Below are 21,525 nucleotides of genomic sequence, written 5' to 3'. Positions count from 1 at the left end.
GCGGCCCGGCGAGGCCTTGGGACTGGCCCCAGCCCGGTCCTGCTGCCGATTGCCGCCGGGGCCTTTGGCGTCTCGCGCAAGGGGCATGGTGGGGCAGTTGTCTATAGACACCTCAGAAACATGCATTTATCTTAACATTTTTTAAAAAATCAGCAAATTTTTTCGCATGACCTCCATTTTTTATTTAAAAAGTGCCCTCCATTTGAAAATTTTGTCCTACATTTGTCCCGGTTTATTTATTTATTTAATTTAAAAAAAAATTATTTAATGATTTATTTTTTGGCTTCGGCCCCCCAGTTGTCTGAGGGACAGCAACCCGGCCCCTGCATTATAGCAAGAATGCAGCCCATGGGGAATCGACATCTAAACTACAACCTTATTTTGCTATTTTCTTTGACAAGTGATCAAAAGATCAGATATGAGGAAATTTAATGACAGGGAAGCTGCAAGTGCACTTAGCTTTGCCAACCTTTTATTCCTGAGCTGCCATGTGTTCAACTGAACTATGTGATTTCTATATTTGGTGGGAAAGTGGCAAAATTGGTAAGAACAGCATCTGGCCTGCTTAGGATGTCCTGCTGTAAATCTTGCCTGCTGCTGAAATCCTGTCCTCATGATACCTTCCAAGGTAATTGGCCAACAAGGGGGAACTCCCTCTTATACTATATGTGTAAGTTTGTGGCCAACCCTGCAATAAGCACCAGAAGCAATGAAAAGCCCTTTCCTGAATGGAACAGGTGAGAGGTAAACTATCTTATCTTTTTAGGAGTAAAGGGCAGCTATACACTTTCCTCACCAATTACCGATTTCCTTTCAAAGGGCAGTAATAGCCTGCATCTTTCTGTCCCTCTCACATATATGTGTGTGTCTTCTTCAATGAAATGCAGAGTGAAATCAGTGATGCACTGCCTTAGAACAAAATAACAATAGCAATGTGCTTTCAAGCCTTTACAGTTACCTCTATTTTCTTTCCTTGCCTCAAAAACTCAACAGCTAACAATGCCACAATATACATGTATATGCAGCAGCAGGTCACATTGGATTCAATGGGACTTATTTGTTTACTGAAAGTATTAGGCAAAGCCAGAGCAAAGGGTACACAGGGTTGGAGATGATAACTAGTGATCTCCATGTCAGTGGAGTACTGAATCTGCCCTGGGTTTTGATCTGAATTTTCAAGGGGTTATCCAAGGTGTCAAAACCTGCCACTTTGGATACATCCTTCAAAGTTTGGACTAAGATAGGATTGATTAACTTTCCCACTGGTATGGTAGCTACCAGAGGTAAGGCTACATAGAGGATAGAAGCACATTGCCTTTTGTGGTGGTTTTCAAGAGTGGAGGTGCTGGAAAATACTTTTGGGGGGAAGGGATTTTGGAAGATAAGGTGGCCATATGTGTATGCAAGGTTCTTGACATGAATAGCTCTTGTTGCTTCAAAGCAGAAATAAGGCAGCAAAGGAAGATAGAGCTAAAGCTCTACTTGAGATGGTGAAGAGAAAAGGTGCAGCAGCAAAAGAAAAAGCACCTTCTTTTTTTAGGTCAGTGTGGGGAGGGTCATGTTGTAAAATGGTTTCAGTTCACCAGAACAGGCTACAGTCATAGTGTCCCCCACCCCACCCCACCCCATGTCCTCCAATTAAAATAAAGCAGATCTTTGAAGATGTACTAGCTTTTATTAATTATTTGAAAGTTAGTTCACATAAAAACATGCCAATTTTATCAATATAATATAAATACCATGGGTCGAGATGGAGTGGCATTATTATTGGCACACAGGAGTATCTCGGACATACTTTTCCACATGTGCAAAAAAAGAAACTTGAGAGGTTTGCAGTACTGTTGCTCTCCTTAGTTCTTGCAGTACACCTCATATTTCAACATTTTCCCAAGCCTAGTTCTTCCTACATTGTCCTCAAATTTTCTGTCCATCTCTTCACTCTGGTCCGCTGAGAAGATGCTCTTCCAGTCTCCTACTATGCCTGAAAGAATAAATTTAATAAAATTTGTGGGGACAGAGAGAGAAAGGAAAGAGTGGTAGATTTGAGGTTGAACTGTTGCAATGCATTCTATGTAGGCTGTCCATTAAGATTCATCTGGAAACTAAAGCTAGTGCAGAATACCCTCATCAGCAGTGTATAATCCTCCTGCTGTAGAAAAAACATTTGCTTTATATTTGCTTCTAGACTAGCCTGGTTACCGATGAAGGAGCTTTCTATCATATACAGTTGGCTCTTTCTTTCTGCCGGCCTGCCATCCACAGATTGGGGCATGCACTGATGGCCATGTCCCATTCTCCTCAATGGCAACACATACACACAGACGCGGCAACACAGTGGTGTGTACATTGCACTGCCATTGAGGAGAATGGAATTTGAAGTCCTGTGGAATTTGGCATCTTTAGGGGAGGGGCCCAAAATGGAACCCTCATGGATATAAAGGGCTGACTGTAGTCCAACTTGTTCCATGATGTCCTCTGAAGAGGCCTCCCAGGGGGCTACATCTCCTTGAATGTATTCCACAGTAACAGATATACTCTGACAATTCTTATTTTTAGGTACATGTTGAAGAATTATTCATTTTTGCAATCCTTCTTCATATAGGTCAACTTACATTGTACACTGTGGATAATCTTTTTATAGTACATGTTATTTGCCATAATAAATGAAATGTAATGGTTCAGTATCCCTTATCCCAAATGTTTGGGGCTAGATGTATTCCATATTTCAGATTTGGAGGGGGGGGGGGTTGGAATAACTGTACAATTGGCCCTTGGTATCCACAAGGATTTTGTTCCAGCACCCCCTCATGCTCACCCCACCCTTGAATACCAAGATCTGTGGATGCTCAGGTTCTTTTACATACAATAGAGCAGTGGTGTCCCTGCAATGAGTAACAGCAAGTGTCAGGGGCAGGACCTCTGGGGTGAGCAGGACTTCTGGCCCTGGACTTCCAGTGGGTTTCCGGAGCTAGAAGGACACCCATGAAGGCTGCAGCTGCACCCCATGGGCCCAGGGGGAATGCCCAAACCTGGGGGACTGCCATTGTGGGCCTGGGGAGAGTGGGCACAGGCCTGCATAGTGCTGATCCAGGCCGAGGAAATCAGCCGTGGCCCGCGGAGAACCTGTGCAGGCCCAGGGGAGTGCTGGCACAGGCCTGAACAGCTCCCACGGGGGGGGGGGGAGCAGCCCCAACATGGGCCAAAACAACAACTGTCGGGGTCAGGGAGATGACCAGGTGTCATTCCACATCCTGGAGTGTCACCCCCATTGAGGTATCACCTGATACAGCCCACACCCCTTCAGTGATACTACTGCAATGGAGTAGTAAAATTGTGTCCCTTATATAAAATGGCAAAATCAAGGTTATTGTATATACTCATGTATAAGTCTAGAAATTTTAGTCAAAAAATTGACCCAAAAAGTCTAGAAATTTTAGTCAAAAAATTGACTCAAAAAACTCTGAATAAAAAGCAAGAGCTTAGCACCAAAAAGAGGTATGGATCCCCTCTACTCTCTCATCCATTCAGCCTTTAGGATGAGCACAGTTATGCCTGCCAGAATTTTCTAAGTTCTTTGGCATCATTTTCCCTTGCATCATCCTTTACATCCTTTGTTACATGCCCCTAGATTTTACCCTTGACCATGGGTCATATCAAAATCCATAATTTTGGCCGCAAAACCTGCTCTTGACTTATACATGAGGTTGGCTTATAGTTGAGTATATATGGTACTTTTTGGATTTTTAAAAATATTTTCAGGCCACAGATGGTTGAATCCATGGATGCAGAATCGGTGGGTACAGAGGTCCTACTGTATTTTCATATACAGAATGTGGTTGGAGAGAGACTGAGGATCTTTCAAATGGCATCCCCCCCTCTCTCTTTCTTCAGCTATGTCTTCAGCCTCCCAGATACAAAACAGGTACATTCTACTCTTCTTGCATTGTAGCTCAAGATATGTATACTGACACATCTCCTGTTTAATATTTATGTTTTATTAAATTTGTACAATTTTGAAATCTTTCCTCCACTACTAAATTTGTATAATTTTGAAATCTACTTCCACTTCTAAAACTACTACCTTTGGTTTGCAAACCATATATTGTATGCTGGCTTTCTAGTTGTGGGAAGGAATCCCTTGAATGTTATTACACTGAAACATGGATTATAATCCCCTAGTTGCACTACAGAGTTGTACAATTATTGAGGAAACTGGCTGCATGATATTGTTGCATGGGTAGGTTTGTTCTTAAATAGCTTATAGTTTCAATTTGTGTTGTTTATAAAATTAATTAAATATACTAGAATCATACCTTTACGAAAAAAATTCTGGCCTATATCTCCATGGGTTTCTGCTGCTCTCTCTTTCATGGTTTTGAAACTGGTTTTCTCCTCAATAGATTGAATATCTTTTTCAGTCACAGAAAATTCAAAGAATTCGGCTATTCTTTTTATTCCTGAAGTCGTATTCTGAAATTTCAAAAATATATACCAAGGAAAGAGAGTAAACGAAAAATCTTATTTTCATTTCCTAGATAGTCCTGAATTAAAACACAAATCAGAAGTTTAAAAAACAGTACAATCTTTAAAGCTCACCTCTTTTAGTTCTTCATAGGTAATAAACATAACATTTTTGTCATCGATATACTTGTTCCATTCAGTGATATGGTCCAAATAAAAGCCGTAGGCCACTAATAGAAGGAAAAAAATGTTTGGATGACTAAGAGATCTCTCATACATATGATTGGTAAGCAAGGGATTTTTGTACAATCTAACTGCAATTTAACTGTTCAGTTGTGGATTTCCATTCACATTACCTGCATCTATAAACAAGTGCTTGACTCTTTTCAAAACTGACAGTGATTTCTATTTCACTTCCTGGTTTGAGAAAAAGCCTATCAGGGACCTGTGTGTCCCTTGGATTTCATGCATTTGCCCATTCCTGCTTTAGCAGGAGACCTGTCTGTCACTTATTTGCAAAAATCTACTGATCAGCACCAAAATAACTATAGCTGTATGAAATGGCTATACTGGCAGCAGTGCTTAGAAGGAGGTGAGGACTTAAGGACATGTGTGCCAAAGAAGGAGATTTGGAAAAGCAAGGCAGAGATAAGGCTTTTTGCTGGACAGTCGCAAGTCCTTAGCTTCAGTGTATCCTATTCTGCAGATGAGATTCAGATACATGCTTACCTCACTTCCTCTGTTTCTTTTCCACTTAACCCCAGTATCACAGCCCCACTGAGTGTGTCTACACTTGTCCCTTTAATCTAGAGTATTGGTTGACACAATGTGGGCCAAACATGTCCAAATGGGCCATCAGGTGTCACCTCATTGTCCCAGTAGCCTGTTCCCTTTGGTGCTGCCACTACTGTGGCCCCACAGCTGTAGCTGTAGAGCCAAGAAACTCCCTGTGATAGCCTGGCTGTTGCTTCTGTGGAGGTCAGGACAGGACAAGAAGTGACCTCCTTCTTGTTGATTGCATGATGGGGAGCCCCATTCTGACCCCAGCACAAGCAACAGCAATAGCCAGGCTCTGACAAGAAGCTGCTTGGCTGGTGGTGCTATGGTAGTGGTTGTGGCATTGAGGGGAACAGACCAGCAAGATGATAAGGCTGATGTGTAGGCAGGTGGACATCTGGGTCACTCCAGATCCAGCCTAATCCAACTGTCTTCATGTCCAGAACACCTTGGTTAACTCCAGAATTTCCTGGAGTAAACTGTGGGTTCTCTTAGAGTGGCATATTTGAAAGGAGCCCTGGTGGCACAGTGGTTAAATGCCTATACTGCAGCCACAAGGTTGTCAGTTTGATCCCAGGGGCTCCAAGGTCCACTCTGTATGGCATTCTTCCATAGGTTGCTAAAATGAGTACCCAGCTTGTTGGGGTCAATTGGCTTACCCATTGCAAACCATTTAGGGAGTGTTTAGTTCACTGATAAGTGGCATAGAAATGTACTTGCTATTACTATAAATAAAGCTAGTTTAGATTGTAATAAACTAACTAGGGGAAAAGAGTCAATGTCACCTTTTCCATTGATAAAGTCTGAGAAGAATTCATCCCAGGTTTTCTCACTGGAAGTCAATTTCATGGATTTGGCAAAGTGGAAGTAAGATACAGCTGTATCCTTTGGATTCCGAAACAAAACCAGCATCTTTAAAGAACAAAAAGATACAAATTAATGTATTGAAACACAAGGATTTCAGACTCCAATAAGCAAGAGCTGAAATTGTATTTGTTCTTAGAAATGAATTAATAAAAGGAAAATAACACTTAAAAAGCTCATAATAGTGGTGTCTCTCTATCAACCTATCTCCCGAATTCACCCCTTTGCTTTCCGCCAATATTGAAAATGTGTGTGTGTGTGTGTGTGTGTGTCCCCTTGCTATATGTGTGTTTCTCCTTTAATAACCTTTAGACATTTAATTGGACATATTTAGTATCTGTGCCATCTCTCTAAGGATTTCCTGGTGACCTTTGGTATACACCACGGGACACAGTCTTGGCAAAGGGTGTTGTTCGGGCCCCCTCGCAGCAATTTGAGCTAATTAAAATTCCCCTAATTGAGAGACTTCCTAACAAATCATAGGCTTGTTACAGACAGCCAAAATAAAGCTGCTTCGAGTCACAGTGGAGGTATGGTGTTTCATTGATGCATGCGTCCTAAGATTCTAGAAGCCACACCAAAGCCACGGTCCAGCCCTAAGGACTGGAGCATGGCTTTGGTGTGGCTTCTCGACTCTTAGGACGCATGCATCATTGAAACACCATACCTCCACTGTGACTTGAAGCAGCTTTATTTTGGCTGTCTGTAAGAGGCCATAGTCTAACTGTGGTTTGCTTGTTGCCCCATTTTACTACAAGTATATCCATACTGGAGAATTAAAGCACTGACACCACTTTAACTGCCATGACTCTATATTCTACAGAATCCTGACATTTGTAGTTTGGTGAGGTATTCAGCATGGTCTGACAGAGAGCTCTGGTGCCTCACCTACAAATCCTAGGACTCTGTAGGATAGAGTTGTGACAGTTAAAGTGGTGTCAAATTGCTTTAATTCTGTAGTATGGATACACCCTATGCCAATCACACTGAAAAAGTACTGTTGAGATATGGCATATAAATATTCTAAATTAATCAAGCAGAAAATGAGATCTTGAGCAGAGTGCTTACCTTTGTGTTTTGTTCAAAAAACGTTTTGGGCATCTTGTGAGGAATTAGATGTGTTCTTATAATTCTTCTGGAAGGTAACATTTCCATCCTCTTGAAGAGTGACATACAAATAGGGAAAGTTAATACCTCTTTATATGAAAAAGGACACTGATGAAATGGCATCATAGGTCTCATTCCTAACATATTAGCCACATCACAATAGACATTGTAGTTCTTAAGCTTAATGATTTAAATAATCATTCATTGTGTATGCCTAGCTGCTGATGTGGTATACAATTTTTAAAACTTAATCAGAAAAGTTGTTGTAAGGAAATTTATTAATAAATCTGCAGGAATGGCTCTCTCTTTCTTTCACTGGGTGCTGCCTGGCTCTCATGAGACCAGTGGTCCCCATAAGCTGGCTCTTCCAATGTTTACTTCATGTCCTGAAAGCAGTCAATATTATCTTCACAGCAGATTGGATATGCCTTCTTTCAGCCCTGTACAGGAGGGTTTAATCACTTTAAATTACCTGGCTGTTGTTGGTAACATGCAATCCCTTGTGTACATTTGTGTGTACAACTGACCCTTGAGTTTGTGGTGAAATACAGAGGAAAAGGTGCTCTCCCAAACAAAACAGGGAAATTTTCAGACCAAATTTTCTTTGTCATATGTTACTTTCAATTATTCCTCTCTCTCTCTCTCTGTATATTTCTTATGGGGTCATGTTAATCTTCTTCCAGATGATCTCATTTGGATCAACTGGATATATTTTGTTTTTAACTCCTGAATTGTCAACATAAATTATGGCCACTAACATGTCAGTGTGAATACAAGACTATAAAGATTACAAGACTGGGAGATGGTATAAAACATCTTCCAGTCTAGTAAAACATTATCCTGTCAAGATTGTGAGGGAAATTAAACATTGTGTTACAATGTTCCCAACGGGAGGTCAGCATATAGTAATTAATATCAACATATAACCATTTGAATTGGGCATAGGGAGACTCATCAATTGTGTGAATTTCACCTTATAAAAACTCAGCAGCTTACCCACAGTTCTGTCTGTCTGAGACCTAGCGTGCATGGAAGTGTATTATGTGAATTGCTGTGAAATGCTGCAGGTTTGTTGCACATTCACATTGACGTTCTATTGACGTTTACTTTCCTGCACAGTTTCCATCTATTGTCCCTCCTTATGCTGAAAACATGCAGCCATCTGAATAAATGCAAAGCAGACAAACTGTCATACATGGGATAATGAGCATCCTTGTGGATTTTGCAGACATGCCAGTAAAAGTTGGAATGCCTTTTTTGCAGAGTTTACGCAGCCTCGCCCCTCCCTGGCAAAAGGCCTGAATTCTTGCTATTTGCATGTGGCCACAGCACATTCTAATTGACTGGAATTAGGAGTATTGTAATCATGTAAACAAGCCCTAAATCAGGGATGAATAAAGTGCAGGTTGCATTAGAATCATGGAATTATAGACTTGGAAGAGAACACAAGGACCATCCAGCCCAACCCCCTGCCATGCAGGAAATCTAAATCAAAGCATCCCAACAGATGGCCATCCAGCCTCTGTTTCAAGACCTCTAAGGAAGGAGACTCCACTACACTCCAAGGGAGTGTGTTCCACTGTTGAACAGCCCTTACTGTCAGGAAGTTCCTCCTAATGTTCAGGTGGAATCTCTTTTCCTGTAGCTTGCATCTAGTCTCCGAGTCCTAGTCTCTGGAGCAGCAGAAAACTATCTAGCTCCCTCCTCAACATGACATCCCTTCAAGTATTTAAACAGGGCTATCATATCACCTCTTAACCTTCTCTTCTCCAGACTAAACATCCCCAGCTCCCTGAGTTGTTCCTCATAGGGCATGGTTTCCAGACCCTTCACCATTTTAGTCGTCCTCCTTTGCACATGCTCCAGTTTCTCAACATCCTTTTAAAATTGTGGTGCCCAGAACTGGACACAATATTCCAGGTGGGGCCTGACCAAAACAGAATTAACCTTCCTCCCAAACCATTTTCTGCTCTCCTTGCCCTGAAAAAGAGGCACTTCCAGTTTGGGAAGGTAGAAATGCTTGAGTTTGAAACACATCTGGGTCTTTTTAAAAATTGCCTGAAATGTGAAATCACCACTACAACCATTTATCATGGTACAATTGGCCATGGGCATTGGTGGCCTGTGGCCCAATGGAAATGTTGGATACAACAGTCACAACCTTCCAAGATCCTGAGGGTGGAGGGAATCCCTCAGATTATTTGAATTGGATTATTTGTGGCTCTGTTGCCATTTGGATAAAAGAAATGATAGAGCATTGCTCTAGATGCTGACCTGAAACTTCTCAGGATCTCCAAATTCAAGATATGGCATAAGTTTTAATTCTTTTTCTTGTTGCTTCCTCCTGTTCCTTTCTTCTTCATCATACTTTCCAGATGCAGCCTCCAGTTCAATTAATATATGACCAAGCCAATTAGTACCTGAAGAAATACACAAATTACATTTAAAATGCAGAAAGCATCTTATTCTTATGCCTGCAATCATTTAGGCCTAAACCTAATTGCGAGTCCCCACTTGAGTAGACCTGCTGAGTCAATGCAATTTACATAGGTGTTGATTTGCCAAGTTCTCTTTGAAACAGTGGGCCTGCTCTTGTTGAGACTACAAATTGGATTTAGATTAGAGGTCTTTCAGCAAGAAAATGGATTCCAAAATGAAGCTTGTAAGAATGATAAATGCTGAAGCCATACTCTCCAATATTACACTAAAAACAGAATTTCACCCTCCTTTCCTCGCTCCCACTAAGTTGAGTGCAAAATACTTTTTGAAGTCATTTAAATGAGTTTTTGAAACAACTGAAGTAAGATGAAGTCAAAGGAGGAAAGGGGGAGGAGAAGAAACTGGGACATTTTAAAATCATCTGAAAATGTGAAACAGCAGAGGATTAATCAGAACTGTCCTTGTTAAGTTGGGATAGTTGGAGGGTGTTTCAAGGATATACATAAATGAAGCCTGACAAGCCATACTGATGCAAAATGTACTAGCTTTTTAGCACCAGAAGACTTAATAAAATATTAAGGATCAATTGATTATAGCTCTGTCTATTTTGTGTTCTGATATCAAACAAGATAACTACAGTGTGCCCTTCCTTATGCAGGGGATCTGTTCTGGGACACCCCCCGCCCCCCGTGTAAGGGAAAAACCATGTATGCTCAAGCTCTGCAGGGTATGTGCTGTGGGCATGTGCCCCATTACTTCTTTCTGGCGTGCTGAGGCTTCTTCCGGCGCAAGCTTCGAGTGTATGCTGGAAGTTGCGTAAGCCACATGCATGTAAGCCGTGCCCGCATATAATGTGGGTGCACTGTACAGAATTGCAGAAAACAATACAAGTACTGTTCCCAACTAACCACCAGCTATTGTTTGCAACCCCAAAGCTCTCTTCATCAGGATAAAAAAAGTGGTGCAACCTAATAGGGAAGAAACTCACATAACTATTTTCCCAGTATTTGTGAAATAGCCTCATTACATTTTTAAAAAAGTACATATGAAATATCCCCAACATCAAAGCACTCGGAACTGTGGCTAAAGTTTTGTAATGCAAAAGTGAGGAAAGTGAAGTTCTTGAGGCACATATGCTTCTCAAAATCCCCATACCTTTGATTTGATTTGATTTCAACTCAACATGTCCCACACTACCTCTAGAGAGAGCAGGAACAATTCCAACACATTTCCTCCCTCCTGGCTGTTTTTGAGCCCCCAGACCTCAGGTCTGCTTGTTGGATGCTTTTTGATTCCTGGTTGTACAAACTGCAAGATATTTATGTACTTATTTAAATGAAATGATTTAAATAATAGCCATACATCATATTCTTTACATTATTTAAATTTAGATTCACTTTGAAGATCCCGTATTTTTGGTTACATATAATATACGCTATTCACTCCTTCGGTAAGGTATAGTTTTTACATTTTCATTAGAAAAACTAATTCAGTGTGTCACAATTAGGTTCCTTCTGATCCAGACATTACCAATTTAATTACCCAATTAAATATAATTGGAACCCAATTAAACAAACTTTCATAGGCACAACAAAGGCTTATGAAATTTTTCAAGTTTGAGACACTTACCAGTTTTGGCATATCCCACTAAAACCACATCATCACTCCGAGCTTTAAAAGTGTGGAGAATACTCAGTGTTTCTGGTTTACAGGCTCCAGCAGGATATAACTCCCCATTGTATAAAATAAGCCCCTCTTCAGGTGGAGTCTTTTTGTTTTCTTCCAGTTTCTTCTCCAGATTTTCACTTAATCCTTTCTGAGCCATGATAGGAGCATAAAGCAATGATACAAGTAGAATGGAATCCAAGCTGGCTTGGTCAAAGAAGCAAATATAACAGCAGAGAAATCATTTAAATAAACAGGAAACAATATGCTTGAATACCTCCCTCAAAGAAGAAAACTGGTTACTGATTAATGCTACGTCAGTGATATTTGAGATGTCTAAGTGTACCGTTTTCCTTTTCCTTTGCACGAAAATTTTGCAGTGGAGCTTTGGCCAATTGGAGCTGACCCAGGACATTTCAATGAAATGCTTGAGGCAGAGAAAACTGGCTCAAAGTGTTGAGAGAAGAGAAACTTTTCCTGCAAATGTGGCCAAAATTTCCTACAAGCACTTCAACAGAAGCCAGCTGTGTCCATTTGCTCCTATGATAAGTTAAAAATATAGTATTTAAAAAGGCAGTGTATGAATCTAAGACTTGGACAACCTGTTTCCCTGGTTCATGTGAGTGCTGTCACATGTCTATTTTTGATTACCTACACCTCTTTAGAAATAATTCAACTAAAATAAGCTTTGAGGACAAAAAGAAGCTATGCTGCTGGCCTTAAGCAAAGCATGCTTCAAAACTTCAGCACCACCCATTACTTAAACAAATACACCCTACAAAGCCTGCATAAGCACATAACAAGATGTTGGAAAATGAACATGGATTTTTAAACTGATTTTCTTTCATGGTACTGATAAGAAGGAGTTTTGCTCCTTCTTATCCACCAATTCTCCACTTTGCCCTTTGAAAATGATCTGTTTCTTGAACCTTCCTGTGTTATAGTCCTGAGGGAAAATGCTCCTCCAGTAATTTGTTTGAAGGGGAGAGTGGATCTTATTAGTGCCAACAAATGATTTTCTTTGAAGCAAATACTGTTCCAGTTCTAAAAAGAGGCATTTTCCTCACATATTTCCTCCTCATATACAGTAAAGGAAGAAATTCATCCTTCACATCTCCTTTGATCCCATTAATTATCAATTCTATTTAGTAATGGTATTTTATTTTATTTTTTAAAAAATGCCACAGTAAATGCAAAGATGTCTTTAGCATGCTATCTAATTTGCCTTTCATTGTCCACCATCTGTATAAGAATTTACTCCCATGGTGACTGTAAACATTTTTCTATAGGACTACTTTAAGAGAATACTGCTACTGTACCCTAAAGCCAGAAGCACACTAGTCCATTATGAAACATGAGTCAATTTTTCACTCATGTTGTTTCTCTTGGCATTGTCCAGTTAGCCAAAGAAAGTAGCTTGGGACACCTCAAAGTTCCCTGTGCGCTAATGTCAGCATTTTTTCCTGCTCCTTTTTAAAGCAGAGCAGAGGTCTTTCAAAATGAGGAAAGCTGACAGTAAATGAAATTGCCATGCAATTGTCATGCAATGTATTTTAGTTGTTCAGTTAGTCACAGTTACTTTAATACACTTGGAATGTAGTCACTTGCCCTGTTAAATGGCTGTTATGCAAAGAGCATCAGTGTTGCAATAGAAGGCAAAAGCACAAAACTAGAATAAAAGCATAAATACCAAGCCTTCTGCTAAACATATATTATAGATTTTTTTAAAATGTGCCTGTTGCCTTGAAATCCTGTAGTCAAGGGCAGGATATTTATTTATTTATTTATTTATTTATTTATTTATTTATTTATTTACAGTTTATCCTTTTATCATGAGATTTCAGAATGGCAGACAAAACCATACAGTGGGCCCTTGGTATTCACTAGGGTTTGAGTCCAGGACCCCCCACGAATACCAAAATCCATGGATATTCAAGTCCCATTAAACACAATGACACAGTAAGTTGGTGCCCCTTATATAAAATGGCAAAATCAAGGTTTGCTTTTTGGAATTTATATATTTTTAACATATTTTCAAACCTGGATGCTTGACTCCATGGATGAAAAATTGGTAGATATTGGAGGGTTGACTCTACTAATTACTGAAGTCTCTAGTAAATGCTGCTTAATACTACTACCTCTTAGCTCACCCTGCAATTGGGAGTGGCTAAACAAACTACAGCTCTTTTTCTTTTAGTTGCTTGTTGTCATCTGCCAACTGGAAATTCTGTTTATTTTGCCGAGAGTCTTGTCACATGAGAAAAAAAGCCACAAAGAAAGAGAAGGGGGTGTCCTCTGTCAAGTGACACATCAGTTGAGTGGACAGTGGATTTCTTGTTCAATTTTAAATCAATTTATTTTTTCTTTAGATTTTTATTTGGTCTTTCCCCTTTTTATGGAAGTGAGATGATTACTACTTTAGCTTAGCTGTGATGGGACTAGAATAAAAGAAAGTAGCAGATAAATCTTCATGCTCTTGCTACTGTGGTCTTATCTCCCTGTATCTTTACTTCCTAATGATGAAAATAAAGTACACACATATCAGGGGTTGGAGACAGTGTCTGAGACAGTACAGATTGCCCTGTGAGCTTTATTGGTAAGTGCCTTTATGGCTGATAAAACCAGCCAGCCTCATATGCAACAGAACTTTGGCAGGATACAGACAGCCCAAAAAGGGTGGTCTCCTGCCGCCCTGGTTTGCTCCGCAGGGAAGCCTCAGCCGCCAGGCCGTGGGGCTTCCCCGCAGAGCAAAAAGAACCCGCAAAAAGAAGGTTCTTTTTTCATCGCGCTTGCGATGCCCAAGTGCGTAAATGATGCACTCATGACATTGCAAGCGCAACGCGATGAGCAGACGCTATGCGTTCATCATGTCATAATGGCGGCACCCATGTAGACAGGGTATCACCATTTTGCTGCCGCCAGTATGTACTAGGCTAACCCTAGTACGTACTAGGGTTAGGAAGTGTCTGAATGGTGCACTCTCCCTAACCCTACTGCCGCCGCCGCCGCCCCACTACATTTTGCCGGTATGTATCGCGCCTATATTTAGAAATTCTTTGCTGCAATAACAAACTGCAAGCAAGAGTACATGGCATGATCTAATCCAAAAAAATCAGGACCAACAAGTTAGGGGGAAAAGTGCCTGGATGAGACAAAGAGAGTGGGGGAAGTTTTATCTTCCTAACAAGATAACATTGCAGCCCCATCTCCTGTTGAAGAAAAAGACCTATACCCTTAGTACTGAAAACAATAGAAACTTGGATTTTGGAAGATTCACATGCTTTATTTCACAGACACTTTTATGAATTCCAGCTGATTTCATCAAATGCATGGAGGGTAGACTCAGTTGAAAGAAATTTACACAATGGCAAAGGTACAGGTACTTAACAGTGTTTGCTTAAAAATAAAGGCAGCTAAAATTACACCTAGCATAAATGAGCAAATTAACACATGTGTAGTATTTGTCTAGTTTGTGCCAATTGTCTTTCTCACCACCACTGCTTCTCTTTCCTCCCTCTCTGTCACTTGGCCTTCTCTTTCCTCATTTAACTTTGTGCTGCCCACTCAACCCCAGAAGTTCTTTTTGCTGCACTGTAAAGAGACATGGAAGCAAGTAGCACATCCTAATCTCTTCTTCCCTGATTGGTGCTGCTTCTTCCAGACCACAAACAGTCTCTTCCTCCTCACCCCCCCCACCCCAGCTAAGTGTTTCACTGTAGCAAGTACCCCATGATTTCCCTATCATGGCTACTAGGTCATTAATCTGGGTGGCCAAGGCTGATTCAGTTCCAAAAGTAGGCCTGAAACAAAATTGACTACATACATGACTAGTTCCTGGCTTTTGGTAGCATTCACAAGAAAATTCTGCAGATGTTGTGGTTATGACTACTGTGAACTGGAACATTTTGTTCCAAATTTATTTTACTATGAGATGCAAAAACACAGTGAGGATAGCAATAGGGCAATTCCTGACATTCATTACATAAACCTTCACCTTGTGATGTTTTAACAGACTTGTCTGGCTGGTTGTAAAAAGTTGTAAACCAGAAATGTATGAGTTGCTGCAAACACACCTAACTACAGATAGATAAACTTTTGACTTTCAGTTGTAAAGCACAAGACCAAATTAGGGTTGTCAAGCCTGGATTATTGAGGTCTTGAGATTTCAGGGCCAAAATGTGAGTAATAGAGATAACCCCTTGTAATGTCCCAAGAGGCAGACTCTTGTACAAGGAGTGCCCCCAAGTGATGTAGTTAAGCATAATACATATACATCAACTACAGTTGCACAGAGTATGCCATTCAAATTAAAAACCATGTCTAACAAGTGAGAAAAACTTGGGCCGGTTACAAACTGGCACTTGGGACGTCCGCAGGACGTCCCATTTTAAAAAAGGGGCGTCTCTTCTAGACGCCCCTGGGTCTAATACGGACTCTGTCCATACAATATGGCGCCGGCCGTTCCACACGGCTGGCGCCATCTTTACATATCGGACGCTGTGCGTCCGAACGTGTCGCGGAACCTGTGACATCGCGAATGTGCCACTGGCGCCTCGCGACGTCACAGAGGCACCGCAGAAAGAAGCTCCATTTTGGAGCTTCTTTTTTGCTCCGTAAGGGAGCCGCGCAGTGTGGCTGCGACGGCTCCCTTACGGAGCAAACGGCAGCGGTGGCAGACCGCCTCAAAGTGGCGGTCTATAACCCGCCATAGACTTTTCAAGCCAATGCTCTTCCCTGAAATGCCTAGCCCTCCTACTGAGATCTGGTGAAGAAGGGCCAGCTCTAGAGATCTAGGAACCCTATTTATAGTAGCCATAGAAAGCTCAACTATGCATATGTTTTGCAAATCAATGTTCTCACCCTGAGATTCCTTTCTCTTGCCCTGAGCAATGGAAAAGAAGGTGCAGGCCCTGAGGTCAAGGAACCCTAGGCTCTATCCTATAGAACAGATGTGGGCAACTTGCAGCCTTCCAGAAGTTCCTATAGTGTAACTTCCATCATCCTACATCTTTTGTTGATAGGAATGGCAGCCCAACAACATCTGGAGTGCCACATGTCACCCACTCTATCTTTAGAGGCTCCTGGTCTAGTGACAGACAACCAGACAGATGGATGAGTGTGCATATATAATGCACACATGTAGGCTGTTTTCTCATTGTGAGAACATTTTTGTGACTCATAAATGTAGTGCATAACCAAAAGATCAGTGGAGATCAAATCAATACTTCATTCTTCAAGAGAGAGATGATGGACCTTGAAACTCTGTTGGATATTGAAGGGCTTCACTGGCCCTCCAGACGCTTGGCAGGCTTCATCCTTCTTCTCTTTAAAAATCTTTTGGCCCCCAAAGGATCTCAAAACCCTCTAGGGGGCATTTCCCCATCTTTTTGGCTTCCCTCTGCTGTTTTGGGCCTAAGAGAGATCTTTACAACAGAAAGTGACCTGAAAGTCACTTCTGGGCCACTTCCTATGTAAAGGAGACCTCTCCTGGGGCAAAACAGCTTGGAGGAGCATGGCAGAACAGTCCTCTAGACCAGTGGTTCCCAACCTTTTTTTTAGTTGTGTATCACTTGGCAGCCTGTTTCCATAAATTATACCCTTCATGCTAGCAAAAGCCTAATGGCTGTAATTTCCTGTTAACATAGCCTAGGTTTGTAGTAGCATTTTTGTGATTCATATTTAGCTTTTGATCTTACAGCAGCTTCAGAAGTGGGGAGGAAGGATCCTTCTTGCTTCCTATGCTCACAGCTTGAGGGATTTGCTTCAATGTGTATCCAATAGTCTCCAGCTTCAGAAATGGGGAATAAGCCCAACACCATTGGGTCCAGCCTCGATTAAGAAAAAGAGCCCTCTCTCCAGTCCATCTGCCTTGGTCCAAGCCTCAGAGGGAGAGATGAATGCTGGACCTGATCCCCTCCCCCCACCATTCCCTTCTCCTCTTGTGTCATGTCTTTTTAGATTGTCAGCCTGAGGGCAGGAAACTGTCTATTATCCCCTCTGTTGTAAGCCGCCCAGATTCCCAGTGATTGGGTGGCATATAAATAAATCCTATTATTATTATTATTATTATTATTATTATGGATCCTCCCAAAGCATGAGGCTTTTGAATCATGGGCATACAAGAGTCTCCAGCTTTGGGAAATGGGAGTAACAATGATCCTACTCCCCACATCTGAAGCGGTATGCCCATTGACACAAAAGCCTTCAGCTTCAAGAATGGGAAGCAAGAAAGATCCTACTCCCTACTTCTGATCCTGGAGACTCATATGTTTATCGCATGGGGCTTGGAGAATGGAGTGGAATGGAAGGGAATCAGAAGGGAATGGAATGGAGGAAAAACATATATTATCGCACGGGAGAATGCCACCGACGCCGCCGGGAGTCCCCAATCTGCTATCTATCCGTCCCACAGAAGCCGATTTTGAAGAACGGTTCTGAATAGTTTTTCAAAATTGGCTGCTGTGGGACGATGGGGAACGGATTGGGGACTCTCGGCAGCATTCTCCTGTGTGATAATATGTGTTTTTCCCATGTTCCCTTCCCTTCCCGTTCCCTTCTGTTCCACTCCGTTCCTGTTCTCCAAGCCCTGTGCAATGAACTTATCTGGTATGCCCATTGAAACAAACCTCCAGCTTTGGGAGCAGGCTGCCATGTAGACATTGAGATAACAGCTTCAGGCTTCAGGAGGGAGTTGGTGGCATTGAGTTTTGTACTCCCCACTCGCCAAACCCCACGCTGCCATGCCCACATTCACACAACACCATCCAACGTTGGTTGGAAGCAGAAGAATAGCTGAGGTGTTGTGATGGTAAACTTGCAAATGTGGAGGGCCAAGTGTACTTAAATTGTTCTAATTGATTTTACTAGATTTTGCTGAAAATTTTTGAATATAGAGTGGAATATAACAACAACAACAACAACAACAACAACAACAACAACAACACGTAGCACTGAGCTGCATTTATTTTATTTAAAATAGTTATACCTTGTCCTTCTTCCAGCAAGCCAAGATTGCTAACAAAGATAAAACTATAAAATGACAATTCTTAAGAAGATGCTGCTGCTGCCTCCACTGCAACTACCGCTACTACCAGCAAGCAATGGCAGAGAGCCAGCATAAAGCACCACCACGAGGAAGACAAGTGCAGGCACAGACAATTGATGCCAATCACCTTGGAAATCTGGCCTTCCCTACCCTCTTGTTACACTCTCTCTTCTTTCCATCCTTTGCTCTGCCAATTAGTACCATAATTCTCACTGTATCTATTGGGGGGTGGTAGAGAGCAGGGAGGTGGGCTTGGAGGAGGCAGTCACCCAATTAATGGCACTGCATTGAGTTGGTGTCCCATCCCACTCTCCCCTCACCCTGTCATTGGCTCTTCTCTATTTGCTTTCTCATACATATCCACTGAAAGCAGCAGCTACAACTTCTCAACCTTTACAGAATCACAGAATCATAGATTTAGAAAAGACCACAAGGGCCATCCAGTCAGGGACGTAGCCAGGATTTTGGGAGGGGGGGGGTCCAGACTAAGTGCCACCATTTTGAGAGGCTAATAGCCCCCCCAAGACACAAAAAGAGGGTCAAGCGTTTACTTCAGGATGGTACCACTTTAACTTCTGTTATGGCTCCGTGCTATGGAATCTTGGGATTTGTAGTTTTGAGGAGCTGTTTGGCCATCTCTGTCAGGTGCCACAACAAACTATAAATCCCAGCATTCCACAACATGGAGCCAAGAGCAGTTAAAGTGCCATCAAACTGGATTATTTTTTCAGTGCAGATGCAAACTGAGCCCTTCCTCTGAAGGTGTTTACATCAGATAAATTCAGGTCGATAAAGCAAAGTGCAGCTTCTCAAGCAATGAGCGGCAGCCACTCTGTTCATGCTCAGAGACACTCTGTTCATGCTTTGAGACACTGCATTCCAACTTCTGAGCTGAGCTAAGAACCCAGGCTGCATCCACACAACATTTCATTCCCACTTCCAAGAGGGATTTTTAATTCCAAGACACACACACACACACACACACACACACGATTTTTAATTCCAAGACTCATCTATCTATCTATCTATCTATCTATCTATCTATCTATCTATCTATCTATCATAATTTTAAATTCCAAGACATTATACCTTCCTTTCTTTTTATGAAAAACAAACCCCTTTAAGAGAATCGTATGTTGGGAGAAAGGCAGGGTATAAAATCAATCAATAAAAAATTATAGTGCAATAGTCCATCATTGCATGGTTTGCACTATAAGACTTTATAACGTTAAAACTGTATAGTTTTAAAAACAATTAAAATCACAGTAGGCTCAGAGTGCTATAGAATCATGGAATCAGAGTGTTGGAAGAGACCCCAAGGGCCATCCAGTCCAACCCCATTCTGCCATGCAGGAACTCTCCATCAAAGCATCCCCATTGACATGCTAAAAAGGGGCCAGCTAACTGTATTTTATTCTCTTTGTCTTTTTAAAAAGAGAAAAAACAAGGCTGAAAGGAAGCTTTTTGCTTTTTGCATCACAGACCCTCCTCTTTTTTGTTGTTGCAAAAATCCAGAAATGAATGTTTTTGAAAACCTGAGTTCATTATCAGAAGAAATGTCCAGAGTAGAGTCCCAGTCTCCTGTCTCTGGACTTCTGAAACCTGAATTATTCCAAAATCCAAAACTGACCATGAGAGCATCTGGTCTGACACCAATTCAAGGAAACTTGGGAGTCCTGAAGGTTTAGAGAAATTACTGAATAATTAAATTATACAAGGAATAGTGGTCTCAGGGTTTTGCTGACTGCTCAGTGTGCAGAAGCACAACATTATTTTAAAAACATTGTGTATTAAATTACCTTCAGTCTATGTCTATGAGGTGCATATGAAACATACATGGATCCCATCTCCCATTATATCCCATTAGACATGTATAAATATACCAAACTCTGAAAAACTCCAAAATCCAAAATACATCTAGTCCTCAGCATTTTGGGTAAGTGATATTATTATTATTATTATTATTATTATTATTATTATTTTACTATATTGTATATGGATATAACTGTTGAAAGGAAAGTTAGAAGTCACCTTTTCTTTCTTTTATATCTCCTTTTAGAAGCTTCCTTCCTTCCTTTTTTTCCTTCCTTCCTCTCTTCCTTCCTTTCTTCTCCAGGAAGAGAGACTTTTATTCTGGCAAAAGCACAGGGGGGGGGAGGAGGAGGAGTGGAAGGACTGGGATGGAAAGGAAACGAAAGGGAAAGAAAGCACAGGGAGAGATCCCGGCCTACTCCCCCTCCCTCCCCCCCCCTCTCTCTCTGAGCCCGCAACTTATATTGTCTTTTCTCTTTTGTTTTCCCTCTCTATCTGAGCCCTCAATGCTTTTGATGGAGGGGAGGAGAGGGGGAAGGAAGGAGCTTGAACATCCCCAGAGTTGAAGGGGGGGTCCAGACCCCCGAACCCCCCCCCTTGGCTACGTCCCTGATCCAGTCTAACCCCCTGCCATGCAGGAATACACAGTCAAAGCATTCCCAGCAGATGGCCATCCAGCCTCTGTTTAAAAACCTCCAATGAAGGAGACTTCACCAAACTCTAAGGGAGTGTGTTCCACTGTTGAAAAGCTCTTACTATCAGGAAGTTCTTCCCAATGTGATGTGGAATCTCTTTTCCTGTAGTCTAAATCCATTGCTTTGGGTCCTAGTCTCTAGAGCAGCAGAAAACAAGTTTGCTCCATCTTCAATATGACACCCCTTTAAATATTTAAACAGGGACACCTCTTAACCTTCTCTTCTCCAGGCTAAACATACCCAGCTCCCTAAGCCACTCCTCATAGGACATGGTTTCCTGATTTTTCACCATTCTGGTCACCCTCCTCTGAACATACTCTAGCTTGTCAATATCCCTCTTACGTTGTACTGGACACAATATAACAGGTGAGGCCTGACCAAAGCAGAATAGAGAGGTGCTGTTACTTCCTTTGATTTAGATTCTAGACACTACACTCCTATTGATGCAGCATAAGATCATATCAGCTCTTTTAGTTGCTGTATCACACTGATGATTCCAGCGTGTGATCTTCTAAGCCTCTTAGATTTTTTTCACGTATACTACTATCAAGCTAGGCATTACTCACCCTATATCTGTGCATTATATTTTTTCTGCCTTGCATTTTTTCCTGCTGATATTCATTATGTTAGATTTGGCCCAGCTCTCTTATGTACTAAGGT

The 21,525-nt window shown here is 41.5% G+C and overlaps 1 protein-coding gene across 1 annotated transcript; it reads right to left on the bottom strand.

Moving 5' to 3' along the window:
* Window positions 1-1,655: 1,655 nt before the first annotated feature.
* On the bottom strand, window positions 1,656-20,441 carry LOC149310904 (sulfotransferase 6B1-like). The gene is made up of 8 exons (XM_089529986.1): window positions 20,390-20,441; window positions 11,278-11,516; window positions 9,484-9,629; window positions 7,171-7,260; window positions 6,024-6,150; window positions 4,597-4,691; window positions 4,314-4,470; window positions 1,656-1,981 (listed from the first exon to the last, which is right to left on the bottom strand). Exons 2-8 carry the CDS (start codon window positions 11,471-11,473, stop codon window positions 1,851-1,853), a joined length of 942 nt encoding a protein of 313 aa, XP_089386112.1. The 5' UTR covers window positions 11,474-11,516; window positions 20,390-20,441; the 3' UTR covers window positions 1,656-1,850.
* Between the last annotated feature and the right edge of the window lie 1,084 nt (window positions 20,442-21,525).

Source organism: Sceloporus occidentalis, unplaced genomic scaffold, assembly GCF_023333645.1.
Source record: "Sceloporus occidentalis isolate IW3139 unplaced genomic scaffold, rSceOcc1.0.p SCAF_6, whole genome shotgun sequence".
Lineage (NCBI taxonomy): Eukaryota > Metazoa > Chordata > Lepidosauria > Squamata > Phrynosomatidae > Sceloporus > Sceloporus occidentalis.
This window is presented reverse-complemented; position numbering and strand designations above follow the sequence as displayed.